Source organism: Ursus maritimus, unplaced genomic scaffold, assembly GCF_017311325.1.
Source record: "Ursus maritimus isolate PB19 unplaced genomic scaffold, ASM1731132v1 scaffold_6, whole genome shotgun sequence".
In the NCBI taxonomy this organism is placed as follows: Eukaryota; Metazoa; Chordata; class Mammalia; order Carnivora; family Ursidae; genus Ursus; species Ursus maritimus.
This window is the reverse complement of record NW_024426774.1, coordinates 51,224,655-51,244,141: the sequence shown is the minus strand read 5'-3', so window position 1 is coordinate 51,244,141 and position 19,487 is coordinate 51,224,655. Positions and strand designations below refer to the sequence as shown.

General features: G+C 41.6%; 1 protein-coding gene across 34 annotated transcripts in view; it reads right to left on the bottom strand.

Annotated features, from left to right (window-relative positions):
• AAK1 (AP2 associated kinase 1) overlaps nucleotides 1–19,487 on the bottom strand; it is a 163,319-nt gene that overhangs the window by 20,056 nt on the left and 123,776 nt on the right. For 15 of the 34 annotated variants that reach the window (XM_040623349.1, XM_040623353.1, XM_040623354.1 and 12 more), the window contains exons 14-17: nucleotides 18,973–19,205; nucleotides 17,266–17,441; nucleotides 15,242–15,346; nucleotides 9,437–9,532 (exon numbers count right to left, since the gene is read on the bottom strand). In XM_040623349.1, coding sequence (XP_040479283.1) covers nucleotides 9,437–9,532; nucleotides 15,242–15,346; nucleotides 17,266–17,441; nucleotides 18,973–19,205 — 610 coding nt within the window. Of the gene's footprint in view, nucleotides 1–9,436; nucleotides 9,533–14,304; nucleotides 14,544–14,975; nucleotides 15,190–15,241; nucleotides 15,347–17,265; nucleotides 17,442–18,972; nucleotides 19,206–19,487 lie in introns of those variants that run through there. The other 19 variants (XM_040623357.1, XM_040623360.1, XM_040623362.1 and 16 more) reach the window with 7 other exon arrangements.

Sequence of the window (19,487 nt, the reverse complement as noted above, 5' to 3'; positions counted from 1 at the left end):
AAGGGAATTAAGAGCTCAACCTCCTTTTACGTACAAGGAGGTGGAGGCCACATAAATTCTATAACTTGACCAGTAAAAACCTGTCAACATTTTTTTTCTATCATAGAAATACCATGCCATTAAGATAAAACTAAAATGAAAATGTTTGAGAAAAAGAAGTAACTTAATGTTCAAGTACGTGTATAGAACATTTTAACGAATCTGCATTCTTCTAGGCCATCAGGAATCAAGATAAGTAAAGACGAAATTGATATTTGTTGAGGGACTGAAACCAAATTTTAGGTGATGTCATTGAAGGTGATCTGTAACTACACAGATGAAACAAAATCATGGATTTTAGTGTCCTGGCAAGATAATTTGCTTTGGTGCAAGTAACACACTGCAGAAAAAGGTATTTTTATATGTGAAATGAATTTACCGTCTTTGGAGTATATGGCACGCAGACGTCTTTCAGTTAAATGACAATATGCTAACTTTTTCTCATTTGTACCTGATATTTGTATTGAAGAAAGGAAGAAGAAAAGAAGCTTCTCAACAGCAGGGGAAAAAACCCCAGAGTACTAGCCAAATATACAAGTGTAATCACATCAGCATTAATCTTGCATCGTGCATAATGTTTTATTAGCAGAAAAGATGTTAAAAAATATGTGACAATTTTTAGCATACCGGCAAAAATAAGATGGTTTTCTTGAAAAGTCTAAAATTTTTCATTATGCTTATGCTGAACACCAGCTTTTGTTTTATTCCCAAAAAGAGCTTCTTTCACGTACAGGAAAGTATTTTCTTCTTCCACTTTAAGCACTCATACATTTGCAATCTTACAAAGCAATGGATAAAAAGTAATAACCCGAAATTACTTGCTTATCTTTCATATGGTAGTTTATCTCAGTGCAAAACCTTAGACTAGCCAAATCCGGAGTCCGAATTCTAGCCTCTCCAGCGACCGGTTGCGACCATGGGGTCAGTCCTTAAACTTCTGTTCTTACCTCCTGAACTGTACAACGGAGATAGGTCCCACCACCTTTTTGTATTGGTCACTCAAGTATCATCTCTTCTACTCCTTTCCCCATCCTCCCTGCCACAGTGGGAACCTTCTGGAGCACTCTGAACTCACTTCTCTTGCAGCCCTTACAATGGGACTGAAGACAGGGAAGGTATCTTCTTACTCTCTGTATCCCCAGTTCTCAGTTTCCTCTTGTACCCTATGTCACATCTCTGCTTCACTGGGGAGGTGGGGAGGAAGAGGAGATTAACTGGAAAGTCAGGTACTTCAGCAGGAATTGAATATTTTTATTAGCCATTAGCAAAAAAGATCATGTGAAGGGGGTAAAAAAGTACGTGTGTGCATGAGTGTGTGTGTGTGTGTGTGTGTGCATGTGCGTGTGCGTGTGCAGGCGCGTGTTGTGTGGTGAGACAGACCAGGGTGGGGATGGGGTTAAGTTGGCAAATTTAGGGGGCTTATCTTCTGACCGCACCTCAAGTAACAGGCGACTCAACCAGATAATCTGTATGGTCACTCCTGCCTGAGAATCCTCGAATACTGAATACGGGAGGGGGAGCAGGGACAGAGCAGGAGCAGACAGAGAACTGGGAGTGAGAGCACAGAGCCATGGCGTAAGTAAGGGGGACAGCGTGGGCACCAGCCCACTGCCACTGCCAGCGCTCTCGAGATGACAGAAGACTCCCAGAGACTCAGTGCGGGCGCCCAGGTGCCCCTGTAACTGCAGTCGTCACTTCCATTTGTAGAGTTTAATGTCAAACATTTTCATTCATTATTCACAAAAAGACCTGGGTTTGGGAATACCGATAGAGGTGAGAAAAATGGAGACAGAGACTGTGTGACTTGCCCAAAGTCACAGATGGGACATGGTAGAGCTTGGACTTGACTTCACAGTGTCCCCCACATGCTGCCTACAGGGTCTGCCTATGTCCATCAACATAGGACAATAGGTTTTCACACAGACATGGCCCGGTGCACAACGGCCAAATTAGCAAAGACATGTTGGCCCTGGAAGGAGCCTCAGATCTTATTCGATTAGCCTTCTCATTTACAGATGGAGAAACCAGCTCCAGAAAGGTAAAGCCACCTGCCTGAGAGCTTACAGTAGGTAAGCCACAGAGCTAACTAGGACTAGGACCCAGACCTCCTCACACGAGAGATTCAGTCTCCTGGTTGAACTGAGGCTTTGATTGCTTGAAAAAGTGAAGGTCTTAGAAGAAGTCACATCTCAAGCTATTCTTTCTTGTTCATTTTTGATCACTAGAAACAAAGAACCTGAGAACAGGATGCCATGGGCGGCACAAGGAGGCTACAGGAGGCTGAGAGTTGATAAATCACGGCCTGCAGGCCTCACATGTGCATCAAGGGCTGGCCTTGCTATCACTCACGTTAAGAATTCTATCTGCTCTCTTACAGTTATATAAAGACACCCTGAGACCACGTGTCATGAAGGGGGTGGGTGGGGAACAGCGGTGCAGAGAAGAGGGTGCTGAATTTTGGAACATGTGCAGAAAGTGTTCTTTAAGATCCCAAACCTCAATCGAGTTCTCCCGGGGCGTTTCACGATTGTTGATACCTAACGAAGCCACAGAGGCCTGAGATTCAGTAGCGAGAATGGGCGGAGTTCCAGGTTTTACCCACGTGTCTTGGTATGAGATGAGAAAAGGCAGAATTCCTTGAATAAAGTGAAATGTGAGAGGAGGCAGCGTGGTCTAACAGAGAGAAGGAAATCACCAGTTGGACGCCACACTGACTGAGCCACCCTGGTGCCTCTTAGAGTAATTTTTTGGAAAAGGAAAGAGAATGTAAACTAGCAGGATCTGAGTGTGTCCACTTCCTTAGACGTTCGTCAAGCATGAGGTGGTGGGGTTTTCCCTCTTTCCAAGCTGATGGCGGAGCTCGCAACATCTCATTGTTTCATAAATGGCTCTTTTGGGATTCATCATCATGTGGGACTTTTACAAAATATATACTTAATGGTAATTTATCTCTCCTTCTAGAATCGTCTGCTCTTATTTTCCTGTTGGTGGTATTTTCTTATCATAACCTGGTCACTATACTCAGTTCTCTCTCAAGTCTCTAGGGTTCCCAAATAAAAATGAGTCTGGTTAAGCATGGAAAAGCACTGAAATCACGGTGAGAGGACTAGGAAGGTGGACCCCTGGAGCAAAGTGGATGCAGAAGGAGTTGGCCTGGGCACGGAGATGGAGAGTGCATTCAAGGAGAGGACTGGGGCACCTGGGTGGCTCAGTCGGTTACACGTCTGCCTTCAGCTCGGGTCATGATCCCAGAGTCAGGGATCGAGTCCCACATCAGGCTCCCTGCTCAGCGGCGAGTCTGCTTCTCCCTCTGCTCCTCACCCCACTCTCATGCTCTCTCTTTCTCTCTCTGTCTCTCAAATAAATAAAATATTTTAAAAAATTAAAAAATTAAAAATTAAAAAAAATTTTAAAAACAAAGGAAAAGATTGTTAGTACTTTGAAAAATTAAGAGGGAACTTGGAAAAAGGATCTTTTGAGCACCCCCCCTCTCTCTCCTTTCAAGCGTAAGCCAAGTGGCACTGGGGACTAGGGGAAGAAAGGAACAGGTAGGAATTAATCCATTCCAGAGTCTTCTCTCACATTTCTCTCAAGACTTAGTTATTGAAATATCAACCACAAGGCAAGAAGGTAAGAAATCCTTTGTAAACCTGTCTAAGGTTAGATAATCAAAACTGCTTCCTGATTTGAGACTGGGATATACTCGAAGTTGTGAGTTTTCTCTCTTTCGAAATATCAAAAGAGAGGATAGGTATCTGCTTATATAGGCTAAAAAGGTTAAGGGTTTGCTCAAGGACCATTCCAGGCCCAACTAGGAATACGACCACGAGGAGTAGGGCAGGCTGAACGAACGAACACGGAAGAGCCGGATGCCAGCCCCGTCAAAAAAAGAGGATTTGGCTGCCACGGCTTTGTGGCTTTGCAAATTTACATCTTGTCTGAAGTCTTGTGATGAGAGATGCTGTTTTTAAAATCTAGTCACTTTAAATAGTTCCTATCTTGGAGAAACTAGACACTAAACTGTAACATCTGCAAGTTGGAAGCAGAAGTCAACCACTATGCCTCATTCCAACTTCATTTTAGGGAACGGAATCTGCAGAAAGAGAAACTTCCCAGAGCAAAGACACACAGATGACCAACCTTGGACTTTTTAATATCGCAAAACAGCAACTGGAAGTGAGGAAGATGCCAGGCAAACAGCTCTGAGAGGAACGCCTATCTTGACAACAAACCACTAAGAAAACACACCTTCTCTTGCCTACTTTTTAAGAGAGGATGAAGCGCCGTAAAGCAGGAGGCACAGTTTGAAAAGCTGTTGATTCTAGGAAGTGGCACTTACGGGGCAACTAATGCGTTCTTGCTTAGTCCTGTGGAATACCGGTGTGGAGAGGCCGGTATTAAGGAGGTGCTATGAAAATCTCAACTCTTCTGCTCTGCTAGTGGAAACGTAAAAAGATGTAGTTGCTATGGAAAATAATACAGTGATTCCTCAAAAAATTAAAAACAGAATTACCATAGGATCTAGCAATTCCATTTCTGGGTATATAAACCTAAAAGAATCTTGGGTCTTGAGGAGTTATCTGCATTCCCACGTTCATGAAGCATTACTCACAAGAGCCAAACTATGGAAGCAACCCAAGTGGCCAACAACAGATGAACGGAGAGACAAAATGTGGTTATGTACGTACAATGGAATATAATTCGGCCTTAAAAAGGAAGAAAATTCTGACATATGCTTCAACATGGATGAACCCTGAGGACATTAAGTTAAGTGAAATAAGCCAGTCACAAGACAAATACCAAACAATTCCACCTATATGAGTGAATTTGACTGGTAAAGCAGTCAAATTCAAAAAGACAAGAGAGTAGAATGGGGGTTGCCAGGGGCTGCGGGAGGGAGGGAAGAGTGTTATTGTTTAATAAGTAGAGAGTTTCAGTTTTGCAAGATAAAAAAGTTCTGTGGATGGATGGTGATGTTTGCAAAAAATGTGAAGGTACTAATGCCACTTAAAAATGGTAAATTTTGTGTTATATATATTTTACCAGTTTTAAAAAATAAAAGATCAAATCTTTCAGCCAATTCTCAGGGAAAATTCCCCACTCTCTTCTACCATATTTTAAATTTGGTACCACCCATAGCTTATCTGTTCTCTGACACAAATAGAAGATGAATGAGCACACAGCACATAGGCATCGATGAAATACTCTGAGACTCACAGAGCTAGGCTTCATTTGGCAGCTCTGTGAGCACACAAATGCTCATGGCTGTGACTTTTTTTTATGGTAGATTTTCTAAGAAAATCTGTTTTATGATGCTTTGGAAAATAGAAACGCTCCTTTAAGAAAACCCAAACAAGGGGCACCTGGGTGGCTCAGTCTTTAAGCGTCTGCCTTCACCTCAGGTCATGATCCCAGGGTCCTGGGATCGAGCCCCGCATCGGACTCCCTGCTCAGAGGGAAGCCTGCTTCTCCCCCTCCCACTCCCCCTGCTGGTGTTCCTTCTCTTGCTGTGTCTCTCTCTAGCCAATAAATAAATAAAAATCTTAAAAAAAAAAAAAAAAAAAAGGAAAACCCAAACAAATCCAATTATTCAGTCCCTGTTACCCACAGTTGAATAATCATTATATCAAGGACGTCTACTTCAATGGCTCTCAGTTGTGCAAAGGTCAAAGGTTATAAAGCAAGTTTAATTTCTGTAAGAGAGAAATATCATTGCCTAAGACTTTATCATAAGTAGGCCTGTCCCACAGGGAATAAGGACTCAGAACCAAAGCTGTTATAACATTTCCTATCTTTATACTAATTTAAAGTTTACAAAGCAATTCCAAACACACGCTTTCATCCGAACCTCACAAGCCACTCCATAGGGTAGGTTTTAATAGCACCAATTTTGAGGAGAACTCAGAGTTTAAGTGGTTTGATCAAAATCACCAAGTTAGTATGCGGGTAGAACCCAGGTCTTTTAAGTTCAAACCCATTTGTGTATTTCCCTAAACCTTAAATTTAGCTCTGCAGTCGAAGGCTTTGTTGATCTCCACACAAGGAAACCTTCACTGCTGGGGGGCCCACGGCCATGAAAACGAGTGTCTGAGGCAGCACCTGTCACTGTAGCACTGGGGCCTCACCTCCTTCCCCAGAAAATGAGATATTACTTGACATACCCACCGGTCAGTATTCTTTGTAGGATCAAAGGAAATTATATGTGAGAACATTTTAAAAGCATAAAATAAAATGTTAAGTCATTAAAAGGCATACAGTTGTCAGGAGACTAAGACTTCATGACTCACAATCAGGAAGGTGGAGAGTGGAGGGAAGTATGTATGCAAAACAAACAAACAAACAAACAAATCAAAAAGCCTGGCTGGTGCCCACAGTGGGCTGGAAGCAGTGATAAACTGCTTAGGGGGGCAGGAGGTGGGGGGAGACAAACTGCCCATTTGCTAAGTTCCCAGAGACCCTAAACTTTCAGGCCTTTCTTCACTCAGACATTTCAAGACGGTAAAGAAGCACGTAGGGGAATCCTATCTATGTCCTATCTACATCCTTGGAGAAAGAGGCTACAGAATTGAGTGGTGCTACAGGCTGAATGTTACAGTACATACAATAGTCAGTCACAGTGGTAATACACCCTGCTCAGCCCAACTTCTGGAGGGTGCCGGGAAGGGTCGGAGCTGAAGGATCTGCTAAGCCTAGCTACTACTTCCACTCTGAGGTCTGGCAGCTTCCTGACAGTGAGCTGTGCCTTCGTTTACTCATCCTCAAAGACTGGATGGGAGGCCTGGCTGCGAGTTGGCAGAGGCACAGATGGAAGGCTGTGGAGCCACCAGTCTAATATTTGGGAGCTGGGGAAAAAATGGAGAGCAATGGGGCTGCCATAAGCTGTTTAGCCTCAGGTTTTACTTTGTTCCTTCATCCAATCTGCAAATATTCATGGAGTGCCAACTCTAAGTGTTCTAAGCACTGGAAAAGCAGTGCTGGATCAGAAAGCAAGGTCCCTCCTTCAGGACACTGACATCCTAGTGGGTAAAGACAGGTAATGAACCAATAAAAACAGATAATGCTATGAAGGCCAGAAAGTGTGACTGAGAGTGCTGTGGGACCACAATGGACCTGAGAAGACGGCATTTAAGCGGAGATCCAAATGTCGGATGACAAGAAGGAAAAGAGATGGAGGAAAAGTTTCCCAGGCAGAGTTACCAGCATGTGCAAAGGCCCTGAGGTGGGAACAAGCTTTGCCTGTTGGAGGAAAGACTGAAGAAAAGAATGCTATGAGCTCAGGTTAGAGGGGTAGCCAGAGGGGTAACCAGATCAGTTAGGGCCTTTCAGGTCACGATAAGAAGTCTGGATTTTATGCTTGGTGATATGGAAATTCACTGGAGCACAAAGGAGTGACATGTCTAATTTATGTTTTCAGATGAGTCTGGTCTGACAGATCATAGAGCAAATAAGATACACCTGTAATTCTCTATTAGAATGTTCCATTTTAATAGATTTCCCATTAAAACCAAGAGGGGCCATGGCTTAACTGGTATTAAAGTGTACACAAGTATCATTTTAGCAGGAATCCCCCAGAATGAGAGAAATATGGAGGATCAGAAGACAGGAAAGATGACAATAAGGGAGGCAGGATGGCCACCAGCTACGTATGGTGTTTCCCAGGCTCACCTTCACAGCCCTTCACAACTCATCTCTACAACCAGAAGCTGATATCCTGACCAGTTGGCGTGTGTGCCTGGCTCCTCTGCCCTGATCTGAAGGGCACCTGTGCGAGGCAGAGGACAGCTACGTGCCTGTGGACCCTCATCTCCTGGCCTGTGCCAAGAGGCCACCCTTCCAGCTTCCACAGCTCATGGGCTATCNNGGAAAGAGTAAGGCAAGAACCCTGAGGGGTGTCAGAGGGAGAATGCCTCAATAACCCCTTTTACCTGCCTGATCCCATGCCTGCCACAACAGGGAAGAAGAAGAGGCCAGTGGGCCCCAGCCTCAGTTTGCAGCCCATACCTTTCCAGTGTTCTGCTAGAAACTGGCTTGTCCAGGTGCTTCCAGGCACACCTGAACATACAACAGAGGAAAGAGCCTCTACTTGATTCCTTTCTTCCCTTTCTTTTAAGTATCTGATACCGAATCATTCCTCAGTGACCTTAGGTACTTTTGACCTACATCCAGGTACAGCAAGCTGTAACGTTACACAATACTACCAGATCAAGGCAAGTTTTTGCTTCCCCTAAGGAGGGTCAACAAATTGCCTAAAGAAATAAATACTGTCATGGTACCCTTGCTGCCGTCTGTCTTAGTAAGTAGATGGTACAAACATCACAATCACTTCCAATCTTGAGTTCAGTCCAATACCTTTAACATTCTGGGAGAGAAGAACAACCAAGCAGATCCTATTAGTTTAAAGCCAAGAACAGGTAGGGTAAGAAGAGAATAAAAAAAAAAAAACTATCGGGAACAAAATGGTTGCAAGATGCTTCTAGAGCATTGGACCTATTTGCTTTTTCAAAAAGACTGACAGAGAAGAGAAAGGGTGGCTTTTATGTCTCACATCATGCTCCCCACCCCACCCCCAAAAGGATGAGGAGGAGAATAGGGAANNNNATCATTGGCATCCATGAACCCCAAATAGAAAGCATCCAATTACTATTCAAAAGCTATTTCAGGGGCGCCTGGGTGGCACAGCGGTTAAGCGTCTGCCTTCAGCTCAGGGCGTGATCCCGGCGTTCTGGGATCGAGCCCCACATCAGGCTCCTCTGCTATGAGCCTGCTTCTTCCTCTCCCACTCCCCCTGCTTGTGTTCCCTCTCTCACTGGCTGTCTCTATCTCTGTCGAATAAATAAATAAAATCTTTAAAAAAAAAAAAAAAGCTATTTCAATCAGAACACACTAACAATTTCTTACTTTTTTTTAAGACTGCTCACTTAAAAATCAGGATATGGTAGGCCTAAAGGGATATTTGAACTCATGCAGTCCCAATTACTTCACTGATGAAGAGTCAAGCCCAGAAGGTTTTCAGATAGTAGAAATGCCAGGAAGGGAACCGGAGTCTCCTGACTCAACATTCCCTTTAACTTTTATTTATTAAATAAAAGCACATTATAGGAAAACAGGAACCGGACAGAAATCACCAGTAATCCAATCATCATACTATACCCACTATCAGCATTTTGTTCCTTCTGTCACATGCTTATAGGCGCCCCCCCAACATGTTATCATCCTATTGGACTAATGTTCCTTCTAATACACAGGCTGTTCTTGTTACCAAAAAATATTATAACAGCACCTATTATTAGGGCTTGGAATTCACATCCTTTTTATGGATGTGAATTAAACAACTCTCATGAGACCCTGGGACCTAAGCATCAAGCTGCTTAACCTCAGATCAGCTCTCTTTACCTACCTGGTGCATCGGGTACTTGAAGAGGAATGAAAGGATCAGATACACTTAGAAGTGGGAGGCTAGAATCCACAGTCTGCCCACCCTTCCTTTTTTCAGCTGGAGTTGGTTGGAGGGGAAGAAAAGGTCAAGGAGAGAAAAAAAAGAGAAAAGCAGAAAACATCAAGTAAATCTACATGAATTTATCATCTATTAACCCAACAGCTCAAATTATAGAGTAAATCTAAACTTAGAGGCAGAATAAAGAGGGATGAGTGGATATAATCCAGTGTAATGGCAAAATATGTATGAGAGATATAATCCGGTCCTTGCAACATACTCAAAGATGCAACTGATGATAGAACTAGTGTATTCATACACCTGAGTTCCACTTCTTCCTTGTGTGGAAGCCTACTGTGTTCTCTTCCAGAATTCCTGTAGCAACTATTGTCCGTATCTCACACTGCAGCGTGTAAACAAACCCTGTCTGTTCTGCAATCGAACACAGATGTATAGGTGCTTCAATGTGCCCTCTACATTCCTGAGGTCACTGTATCACCAAATGTCTACTACAGCACTAGGCAGACAGGCACAGACAGAAACAGAAATAGGCTTCTTGTCTGTTGCAAGGTTAGACAAGCCCTAACTTCTGGGTTACATCTAACATTCACTGACATTCATTCTATACTTGGCAAACTCACAGATTTACAGAAATCTATACACCCTGTGGGATATCAGGGCTTGAAGGGGTCTTAGGATTTTCTAGCACAATTTTCTTACTTTACAGAGAAGAAAATGAAGCCCAGAAGTTAAGAGGCTAGCCAGGGGTCTACCAGCAAACCCACAGTCAGAACCCAAGCTTGCTGGTTTCTACTTTACCATTCTTTACACTGCATTTTAATACTCATTTGTTCTTTAGTTAAAATCTCATTTTGCCTTCCATAGGTTTTTAAAAAACTTTTTATTTTCAAATAATTATGAAATCATAGGTATTTGCTGTACATAGAGCCCTGGGAACCTTCAACCAGCTTCCCTCCATGGTGAGATCTTTTACAACTATAGGACAATATCACTGACACTGTTACAATACTGTAAACCAGACTTTACTCAGTTTTCACATGCGCTCACGTGTGTGTGTGTGTGTGTGTGTAGTTCTTTGCAATTAGATCCTATGTATAGGTTAGCATAGCACCACCATGACAATGATATAGAACTGTTCCATCAAACCAAAGAACCCCCTTGTTCTTCTCCTTTATAGTCATACCCACTTCTTACTCCAGTCTCTACCCCCTTGGAATCCACTAATCTGTTCTCAATCTCTATAATTTTGTCATTTTGACAAGGTTATTAAACGGGTTTTTAACTAAGCTTCTTTAAAGGTAAATGGAGGAAGAGAAGGGTAAAATCACTGCTCTTAAAATCTCTAAAATATTTTCAAATGAGACAATGAAATATATGAAAAGAAAAAGAACAAATCATAAAACTGGATATATTCATTTTTGAAAAAGTATATATACAGAAATAAATTATGGACATAAATATTTTAAAATGTCAGCAATGTTTTCCTCTTGGACTGGGATTGTGAGTTCTTTTCTCTCATTTCTTTGGGCTTTTAGTCATTTTTTCAAAATTACACAAATGAATGTGTATCACTTAACAGGAAAATATTTTAAATAAAGAAGTACAATGTCAAGTTTTAAATATCTATTTCAACATATGGACACAGTTCATCAACATTTTTGCGGCTTTCACCATTAAGATGTTTAAAATAACCCTTCTGTCATCTTCTCTGACTCATTGCCAAATTTCCTGCTTATTTCCTCCCTTGGTTGATCAGAAGGTTTAAAATCAGTGAACAGTCTGAGCTTGATTAGAAAACTTCTAGAAAATGATGCTATCCTATACTTCAAACAAATGAGGACATATTAATTTCTAGGATTTAGATATCATTTTCTTTCATTCATAAAAAATGAAAGTGTCTCACACACAAATTTACACCACAAATAAGAAAGAAGGAAAAATCCCAAATGTTCATTTAAAAATGGCTGGATAAGATGAAAAAACTCCGAAGATGTTTTATAATGTTCATAAAAGCTTAGTGTCACTGATTTACAAAGATTCCTGAGACGTGGTTATGACTACAGCTTCTGAGCTGGGCTGCTCAGGTACGACTCTCTCTTCCGTCATTCTCCAGGTGTGACCTAGGCAGGTCACTTAACCTCTTGAGGGTTGGTTTTTGGTTTTGGGGTTTTTTAAAAAAGATTTTTTATTTATTCATTTGAGAGAGAGGGAGGGAGAGAGAGCGCACACACATGAGCATGCACACAAGTGAGCACACAAGGGGGAGGGGCAGAGGGAGAGCAGACTCCCTGCTGAGCAGGGAGCTGGATACAGGGGATGCGGGCTCGATCCCAGCACCCTGAGATCATGACCTGAGCCCAAGGCAGACACTTAACTGACTGAGCCACCCAGGCACCCCCCGAGGTCTGCTTTAAGGACCACCTGAGACAATGCATAAAAAGCACTTAACCAATGGGCTTATTAGCATGTTGCCAGGCTCAGTATACATTCACTGTTATTGCTGTCGTAACGCTACTCAAATGTATGTTTTTTTAAGGCACGGGCCTTTAAGTCCCTTAAAAAATACAACCACTTATGGCCTTCAAAGTGAGCATAAAGGGGGAGAAGAGGCTAAAACAAAAATCAAAACTGTTTTAAAAACAGTTCATACAGGGGCGCCTGGATGGTGCAGTCATTTGAGCATTGGACTCTTGGTTTCCGTTGAGGTTGTAGTCTTAGGTTCATGGGATCGAGCCCTGCATCAAGCTCCGTGCTCAGTGTGGAGTCTGCTTAAGGCTCTCTCTTTCTCCCTCTCCCTCTGGACCACCCCCCTGCAACACTCTCTCTCTAAAATAAACAAAGAAATCTTTAAAAAAAAAACAGTTCATATAGACAAACAACTAAACAGTGTTGAGTAGAATTATAGGCACTGAAAGTGGGAGTGTGTGGAAAATGTGTAGGGATCTCTGTTGTTAACACTGGTGAATCCACGCTCCTATCCTTCGGCAAAAAGCAATTCTTTTCATTCACTCAACATTCTGTACTGAACCAAACACAATACTAAATGCTAGGGTTCAACAGCAAAGAACACTCTCCTGGAGTTTATTCCATGACCCCCTTTCCAGGGAAACTATACCCTACTCAGTACCATAGCTGGTCATCAGTATGATGTCCTATCTCAAGGACAACGGTCAATGCTTTTACACTTGGTGCATTTAGTCAACATGTGGCCTATCTAACTTTAAGTACTTTAAACCAGACCAAAATATCAATAAATTTAAAAATTACATAGGTAAGACAACAAAGCTAAAAATAAAAAATTACACAAAACACTAACTTTTTAATATTAAAAGCCCCAAATAAGGCCAATGTGTATTCCAAATTAATAACAATGAGATTATCATATGAAGACTTATAGGATAGGATTAAAACTTCAGGTTTTTTTCTGACAAGGGAAACACACACCTATTAGAAAGCGCTCTCAAAAAATAGTGTAATCCTCAAAAGTCAGGGTGGGGTGAGCAATTAAGAGAGAAGCAAAGAGAATATTGAAATATCTGTGGACAAGCCTTCTAAGCGGATTATAATGAGCCTCTCTCCCTACTCTCATGCTGGTTGAAAATCACTGTTATAGTGGGAGAAAAACTCTAAACACTTTCATTTCATTTTTAAGAAGAATTTTTAAAAATTTTACTGTGTTCCTCTTAATATTGACAAAGCAAACCTAAGAAAAACAGGGAACTATAATAAAAAAAAAAAGCAAAAGTTAAAGAATTGGAAGATGGGAAAACGGCAGATTTTTATAAATCTAAGAGTTGTCTTGGAAAGATGCTAAAACAACAAATCTCTAGCTAAAGTTACCAAGAAAAAGCGAAACACAAATATAAACAATGAAAATTGATACGTATACAAAGGAAATATTATAAAAGGGTTAAATGCATTATTCTATTTTATTTTAAAAAATTTTAAACTACACATGAGTTTCTGGAAAAATATTACGAAATTAGCCTCATCATGTGGCAGAAAACCTGAGAGAGGAAGTTCTGGAGCTGGAGGGTTGTTGTCCCAGCTCTGTCACTTCCGAGCTATGCGACCCTGGAAAAGAGACTAGTCTGTGCTCAGTTACCTCAGCTGTAACAAATGTGGGGATGGTACTGAGGGTCAGATGACATAATACTTGTGTAGACAAATGACGGACTGGGGAAAATGTTTACAGTATAGGATATACGAAGAGCTCTTACAAATTAATAAAACGAAATGAACAAAGAACATAAAAAAAAAAAAAAGGGCAGAGGACATGAACAACACAAATCCCAGAAGAAAAACAAATGGCCAGTAAACACTGCCCTGTCTACAGCCTCTGATCTGGGCTAGGTAGGGAAATGGAGGGGAAATTACTCTCATTCACTGTTGATTAAAATAAAATTTGTATAGCATTAGCATTCTCGGAGGCCAATTTAGAAATATGCACCAAATGCCTTAAAAGACACGTCTTTTGATTTAACAATAATCTTCTAGAGGTTATCTTAAAGAAACTATAAAGGATATTATGTAATGACAGCCAAAGTTCCAATAACAAATAAATTTATGACATTAGAAAAACTACTAACACACCTAAAGAAGGCGGGAAGAAAGAATATATAAGATTAAAATTAGAAATTAATCAATAAAATTAAAAAGATCAATTTTGGAAGCATATCAAATTCCATATATACAAGGAATATATATACTCAAAACCTCCTATCAGTTGCTGAGGGAATTATAACAGGAAACCAGTGAAACCAAATTAATGTTTAGAAAAGAGGTTACTTGGTTAGATACATTAGGACAAATCCATATGAAGCAATTTAATGCAGATCTTTTAAAATTTATCTTTTAGGAGCTTCTTTAATGATGTGGGAAATGTGCCAGACTTAGTAAGAGAAAAAATTTGGTTTTAAAATAGGACTATAAGGATGTACATTAGAGTCTTAAGCGAAGGCTAAAAATTACGTACAAAACTGTGGTGATGTTATTTTCGTAAGGAAGAAGATCTGTAACTTTCATTACATTCACGAAGCCACCTGTGACCCTAAAAAGGTTACATGCCATTAACAGACACCAAAATGGTATCTCTGTGCTACTTCTTAATGGTGAGATTATGGGGATTTTAACTTTCTTCTCTACGCTTTTCTATAAAATACTAACTTTCATGTAACATATATGTATGATTTTCTAATTTTTAAGAAATTTTAATTGAAGTATAGTTGACTACGTGTGATTTTTATTAATAAAGGAGAAAATTAGTTTTTTACTATTACTTCTTTAATTTAAAAAAAGGTCTACTTTAAAAAGATATCTCTCTCTCCCTGTAAACACACACACACACACACACACACACACACACACACACACAGTTCAGTTGAATCTTGGACAGAGGATAGAACATTTAGTTCTTCGAATTCTTCAAGTCCTTCCAAAGATCTAAGCAATTACAAGAGATTAACAGAGTGATGTTCTTAAATTTAGAAATATTTACTTAAAGTATGTGTGTGAACTAGAGAGAACAAATTCTGTATATTACTGACACATCATTCTGTCATTTTAATTCAGAATGATTCTAGATATTTCTTTTTCCCTATCTTTTATATTGGAAATCTTCTGAATGAAAGAAAATATACGTCAGCACCAAGATCTGGGGCTCACTGGTGTTGCCAGAGTTATCTGTGGAGCGGAAACTGTGGAGGAAACAACTGTAAGCCCTGTGCTTCAGGCATCTGCCATACTAACCGGTTCCAGAGGAAAACGAAGGAGTGGCAAAAGCATCACCTTGAGTTGGTTGAAAGCCTGGGATCAAACTCTCAGCGGAGCCTCCAAGCTTCTCAGGATGTTTGCCTAGAGGGACAAAACACCACTCAGCTGATTCCAGCAGAATCCCACGATGCACACACACACGCAGCAGGTGGAGGGCACCTTCTGAACCGACCGCTAGACTTGACTCCTTTTACTGCCTTATGGCAACACCTCAGCCACTCACAGGGGTCCTTGTCTAATCACTGCAATAACTGGGACAACAGCTGAGAAAAAGAAGTTGTAAGAATCAAAGCACATCGGTTTTGCAAGATGGAAGGAGCTCTGGAGACTGGGTGCACAGCGACGTGTGTGTAGTTAACACTACTGAACTGTACGCTCGACAACGGTTAGGAAGTTCATGTTTGTGTTATATTTATTTACCACAGTTTTTAAAAAGATTTTATTCATTTATTTGAGAGAGACAGAGGGCACGCACCAGAGAGAGAGAGAATGAGCAGGGGGGGTGCAGAGGGAGACGGAGAAGCAGGCTCCCCGCTGAGCAGAGAGCCCAACATGGGGCTCGATCCCAGGACTCTGGGATCATGACCTGAGCATAAGACAGACGCTTAACCCACTAAGCTACCCAGGCGCCCCTGTATATTTATCACAGTTAAAAACTTTTTCAAATAAATAAATAAATAAATAAATAACCAACAAAAGAGATGGCTGGTGCTAGAGCCCAAAAGCTCAAGCACGTTACTCAGGCAGAATGCCTCCAGTCCTTACTTTGAATCTATTTGTTTTTATATAATTCTCCTGAGTTTGGCAATGTGTTTCCCACATTGGAAACAGTTCAGGAGAGCACATGAGAAGGGGGCGTGGGGGAAGCGGCAGCGGTGAGACGCGACGAGGGACAGACACAATGGCAGCAGTTTAATGTGACAGAAGAGAGACGAGAAATTATGAAAAATAGACACAAGAATTTTAAAACTTGGGAGTCTCTTAATCAAGTGCTAAAGTATTAGAGCCTTCAATAGACCACGAAGGTATTCTGTTTATTCTAGAACAACAACTGGCATACCTAACAATGAAATAATTTGACAATGAGTTAGTGGTCTGTCAGAGTTAAATCCTATACCCTATTTTTTGCTTAAAAGAATAAGAAAGCAATATAAATTTTTAAAACGTATCTATAAAATAATAGTTAAAGTTAAAAGAGATTAACAAAAGTTAGAGTAAAGTTAAAAGACATGGTTAAAGTTCTTATCATTCACTCGGTTCTGATCATTCCTTTACCCCGTGCTCTTGTCTAACGCCGAGGTACTCTTTTTGAAGAATTTTCCCAGGGCGTGCTGTTGTTTTCCAAAGTGTGCATGAGGGTCTGTGTGTATGAGTCCCACCTTTCCAAAACAGACTGTGGGTTTTTTTGTTTTGTTTTAAGTAGGCTCTACACCCAGTGTGGAGTCCAGTGCGGGGCTTGAACTCATGACTCTGAGATCAAGACCTGAGCTGAGATCAAGAGTTGGATGCTTAACCAACCAAGCCACAAAGGCGCTCCTAGACTGTGGGTTTTTGAGAGTAGAAATGGTACCTTCTATTTATTTGATCACCTCTCCACAGTCGGTCAACAGTACTACAGAACTCAGACCATAGTCCAAGATTCAAAGTTCATGTGAGGGCACACTCTCTCCTGGGTAAGCAGTTACAACTTTCTGGGACAATAAACACACAAAGGATAAGAAAACCATCACACGCCTCCAAGGAATGACCATGCTTGACAGTATCATCCTGATCTATGCTACCAAATCTTCCCTAAAACTGTCCCACTCTCCTTGCCACCGCCCCCAACAGGCTAGGAGTTCTGGCGGACAAAAAGATGTCCGTGCTCTGACATCAAAGCAATTTGCACTCAAACTTCAAGTCAAGCCTTTGAGGGAAGGAAAGACAAAACCCTACATTTTCACACGCATGCCCCTCTAGAGTTAGGGTTTACGAATCACAGAAGGACACCAATCGCTCACCTTCCCCCAGCTTGGCAAAGTCCTTGTTCAGCAGTTCCTCAGCTGTGAGTTTGGAGAAATTGTCATCATCGAAGGGATTCCACGTAGAACCTTCTGAAGCATTAGAAACGTTTTGCTGGGAGGTCCGAGGAGAGCCTGATGGAGTGGTGGTTGCAGACCTAGGTAGGTTCCCACCCCCACGAAATGAAAAAAGTTGAAAAAGGGTCAATCTGCTTTCTCTTTATTTTGAGATCAAATTGTTTTCTGAGTCAAACCATTATTTTCCGCAGTGGTTTTCTAAAAGGGCTTTCCACGGCAATTGTACAGTTTCCACAGATACTTTTATCACTGTGTGAAATAAATGTCACCCTTTCCTTCACAATCCATTATCTCCCACTACTTCTTTAATCTCTTGCTTAGATTTTTGGTCTCATCTGCAAGTCCTCTCAATCCAGAAACCCAAAGCAAACCGTTCTTAGGCTTGTGCCTCCTATGGCGCCCACCATAACATCCACAATGACTGACCCCAGAGTGGCTAGGACTGATGCCTCTTCAGGCTGCCTCCCATCTGTCAGGATCTAGCACACATAGAATGAAGGGCCACCATGAGTGGTCACCATCACAGTTAAGGAGAAATAAAGACAGCTATCATTATCTTGTGTTTCTAGGTATCATTGCCTAATTTTCTTCTAAAGTCTCTCTTGATGCCCTTTGCATTTAACTAACAACTTAAAGATTTTTAACTTTATAGAATCCATGGTTCCAAGAAAGCTGAGGGTCTTGAATTGCATTTACCTAGCAAACACTCAACGCAATCTACTTTATTTCAGGCACAGAGATGGTCATTGGATTTACAATGGTTAAGACATGGTCCTTGTTGGGACGTCTGGGTGCCTCAGTCAGTTAAGCGACTGCCTTTGGTGCAGGTCATGATCTCAGGGTCCTGGGATCGAGCCCCACGTCGGGCTCCCTGCTCAGCAGGGGAGCCTGCTTCTCCCTCTGCTTGCTGCTCCCCCTGCTTGTGCTCTCTCTCTCTCTCTCTCTCACACTCTCTTTCAAATAAATAAATAAAAATCTTTAAAAAAAAAAAAAAAGACATGGTCTTTGTCTCGGAGGAATTTGCAGGCTAGTTCAGCCGGATACACAAATAAATAATGATAATATAATGTGATAAATCTCCCAAAAGGTTCAGACAAATTTATATATGACACCCAAGAGGTCAAAGAAAAGGTAACCTCTGACATGGATTTTGATGAATAAATAAGCATTTCCCAGGTGGACAAGGAGGAGAGCGGCAGTTCGGGGAGAGGGCGGAGGACGAACAGAGTGCCCACAAAGACGGAGAATGACAAGTCCACCAACGCGATACAACAGCCTTTGGTCTGTTAACCAATGAGTTCAGATATTGTCCCACTGGCAACAGGGAGCCAATGAAAGATTTTCATTACAGAGAGAGAGCTGGTCAGACTAAGATTTTAAAAAATACCCTGTGGAACATGAAATGGGTGAGAGAATGGAAACAGGAAAGCAAGTATGGCATTATTTCTTAAAATCAGTATGGTCTATGTACCACAGGCAAATTCAGTTTCTTAGTAAACACAGACACACACGTACCTTTATATATATACCCACGCACATCTCTATACAGATGCAGAGAACTACACAGCAGTGGCCCACAGCAGCCCTGGCCCACAAAAGTGAAAAAGAGAAAGGGGAAGCACCACATACTTGGACTTATTGAGGCTGGCCTCAGCTGCAGCTGCCTGGAGCAGCTGGGTTGATTTGCTGGCAGGGACCCCAAAGACTGCGCTGTGGGTTACGTCACTGAGAATCCGCCTGTGCCCAGCACGTTGGGTCTTGGGGGATGACGGAGGAGTGAGAGATCCAAGTTTCTGCCCCTGGACGGCAGGAGGTGGGGTTGTTTGAACCTTTGGCTGTTGTCTTACTGGGGCTTGAATTTGCTAGGAAAAAAAAAAGGCAAGTGTTCCAAAAAGAAGGGAAAGGAAAAACAAATAGACAAGCATAATAAAAAATGCCACATGAGAGCTAACATGGGACTCAAGTGGCTGAATTTACCAGTAACACCCAGAAAGGAAAAAAACAGTTTTTGACGATGTGAGCCATAACGTCGGGACTGATGGTATGGTATTTATCTGATGCTTACACATAAGCTTCAGACTTCACCAGCAATGATACACAGAGCAACCATGCATAGTACAGCCCAGAGCGCAAGATTGTAGAAG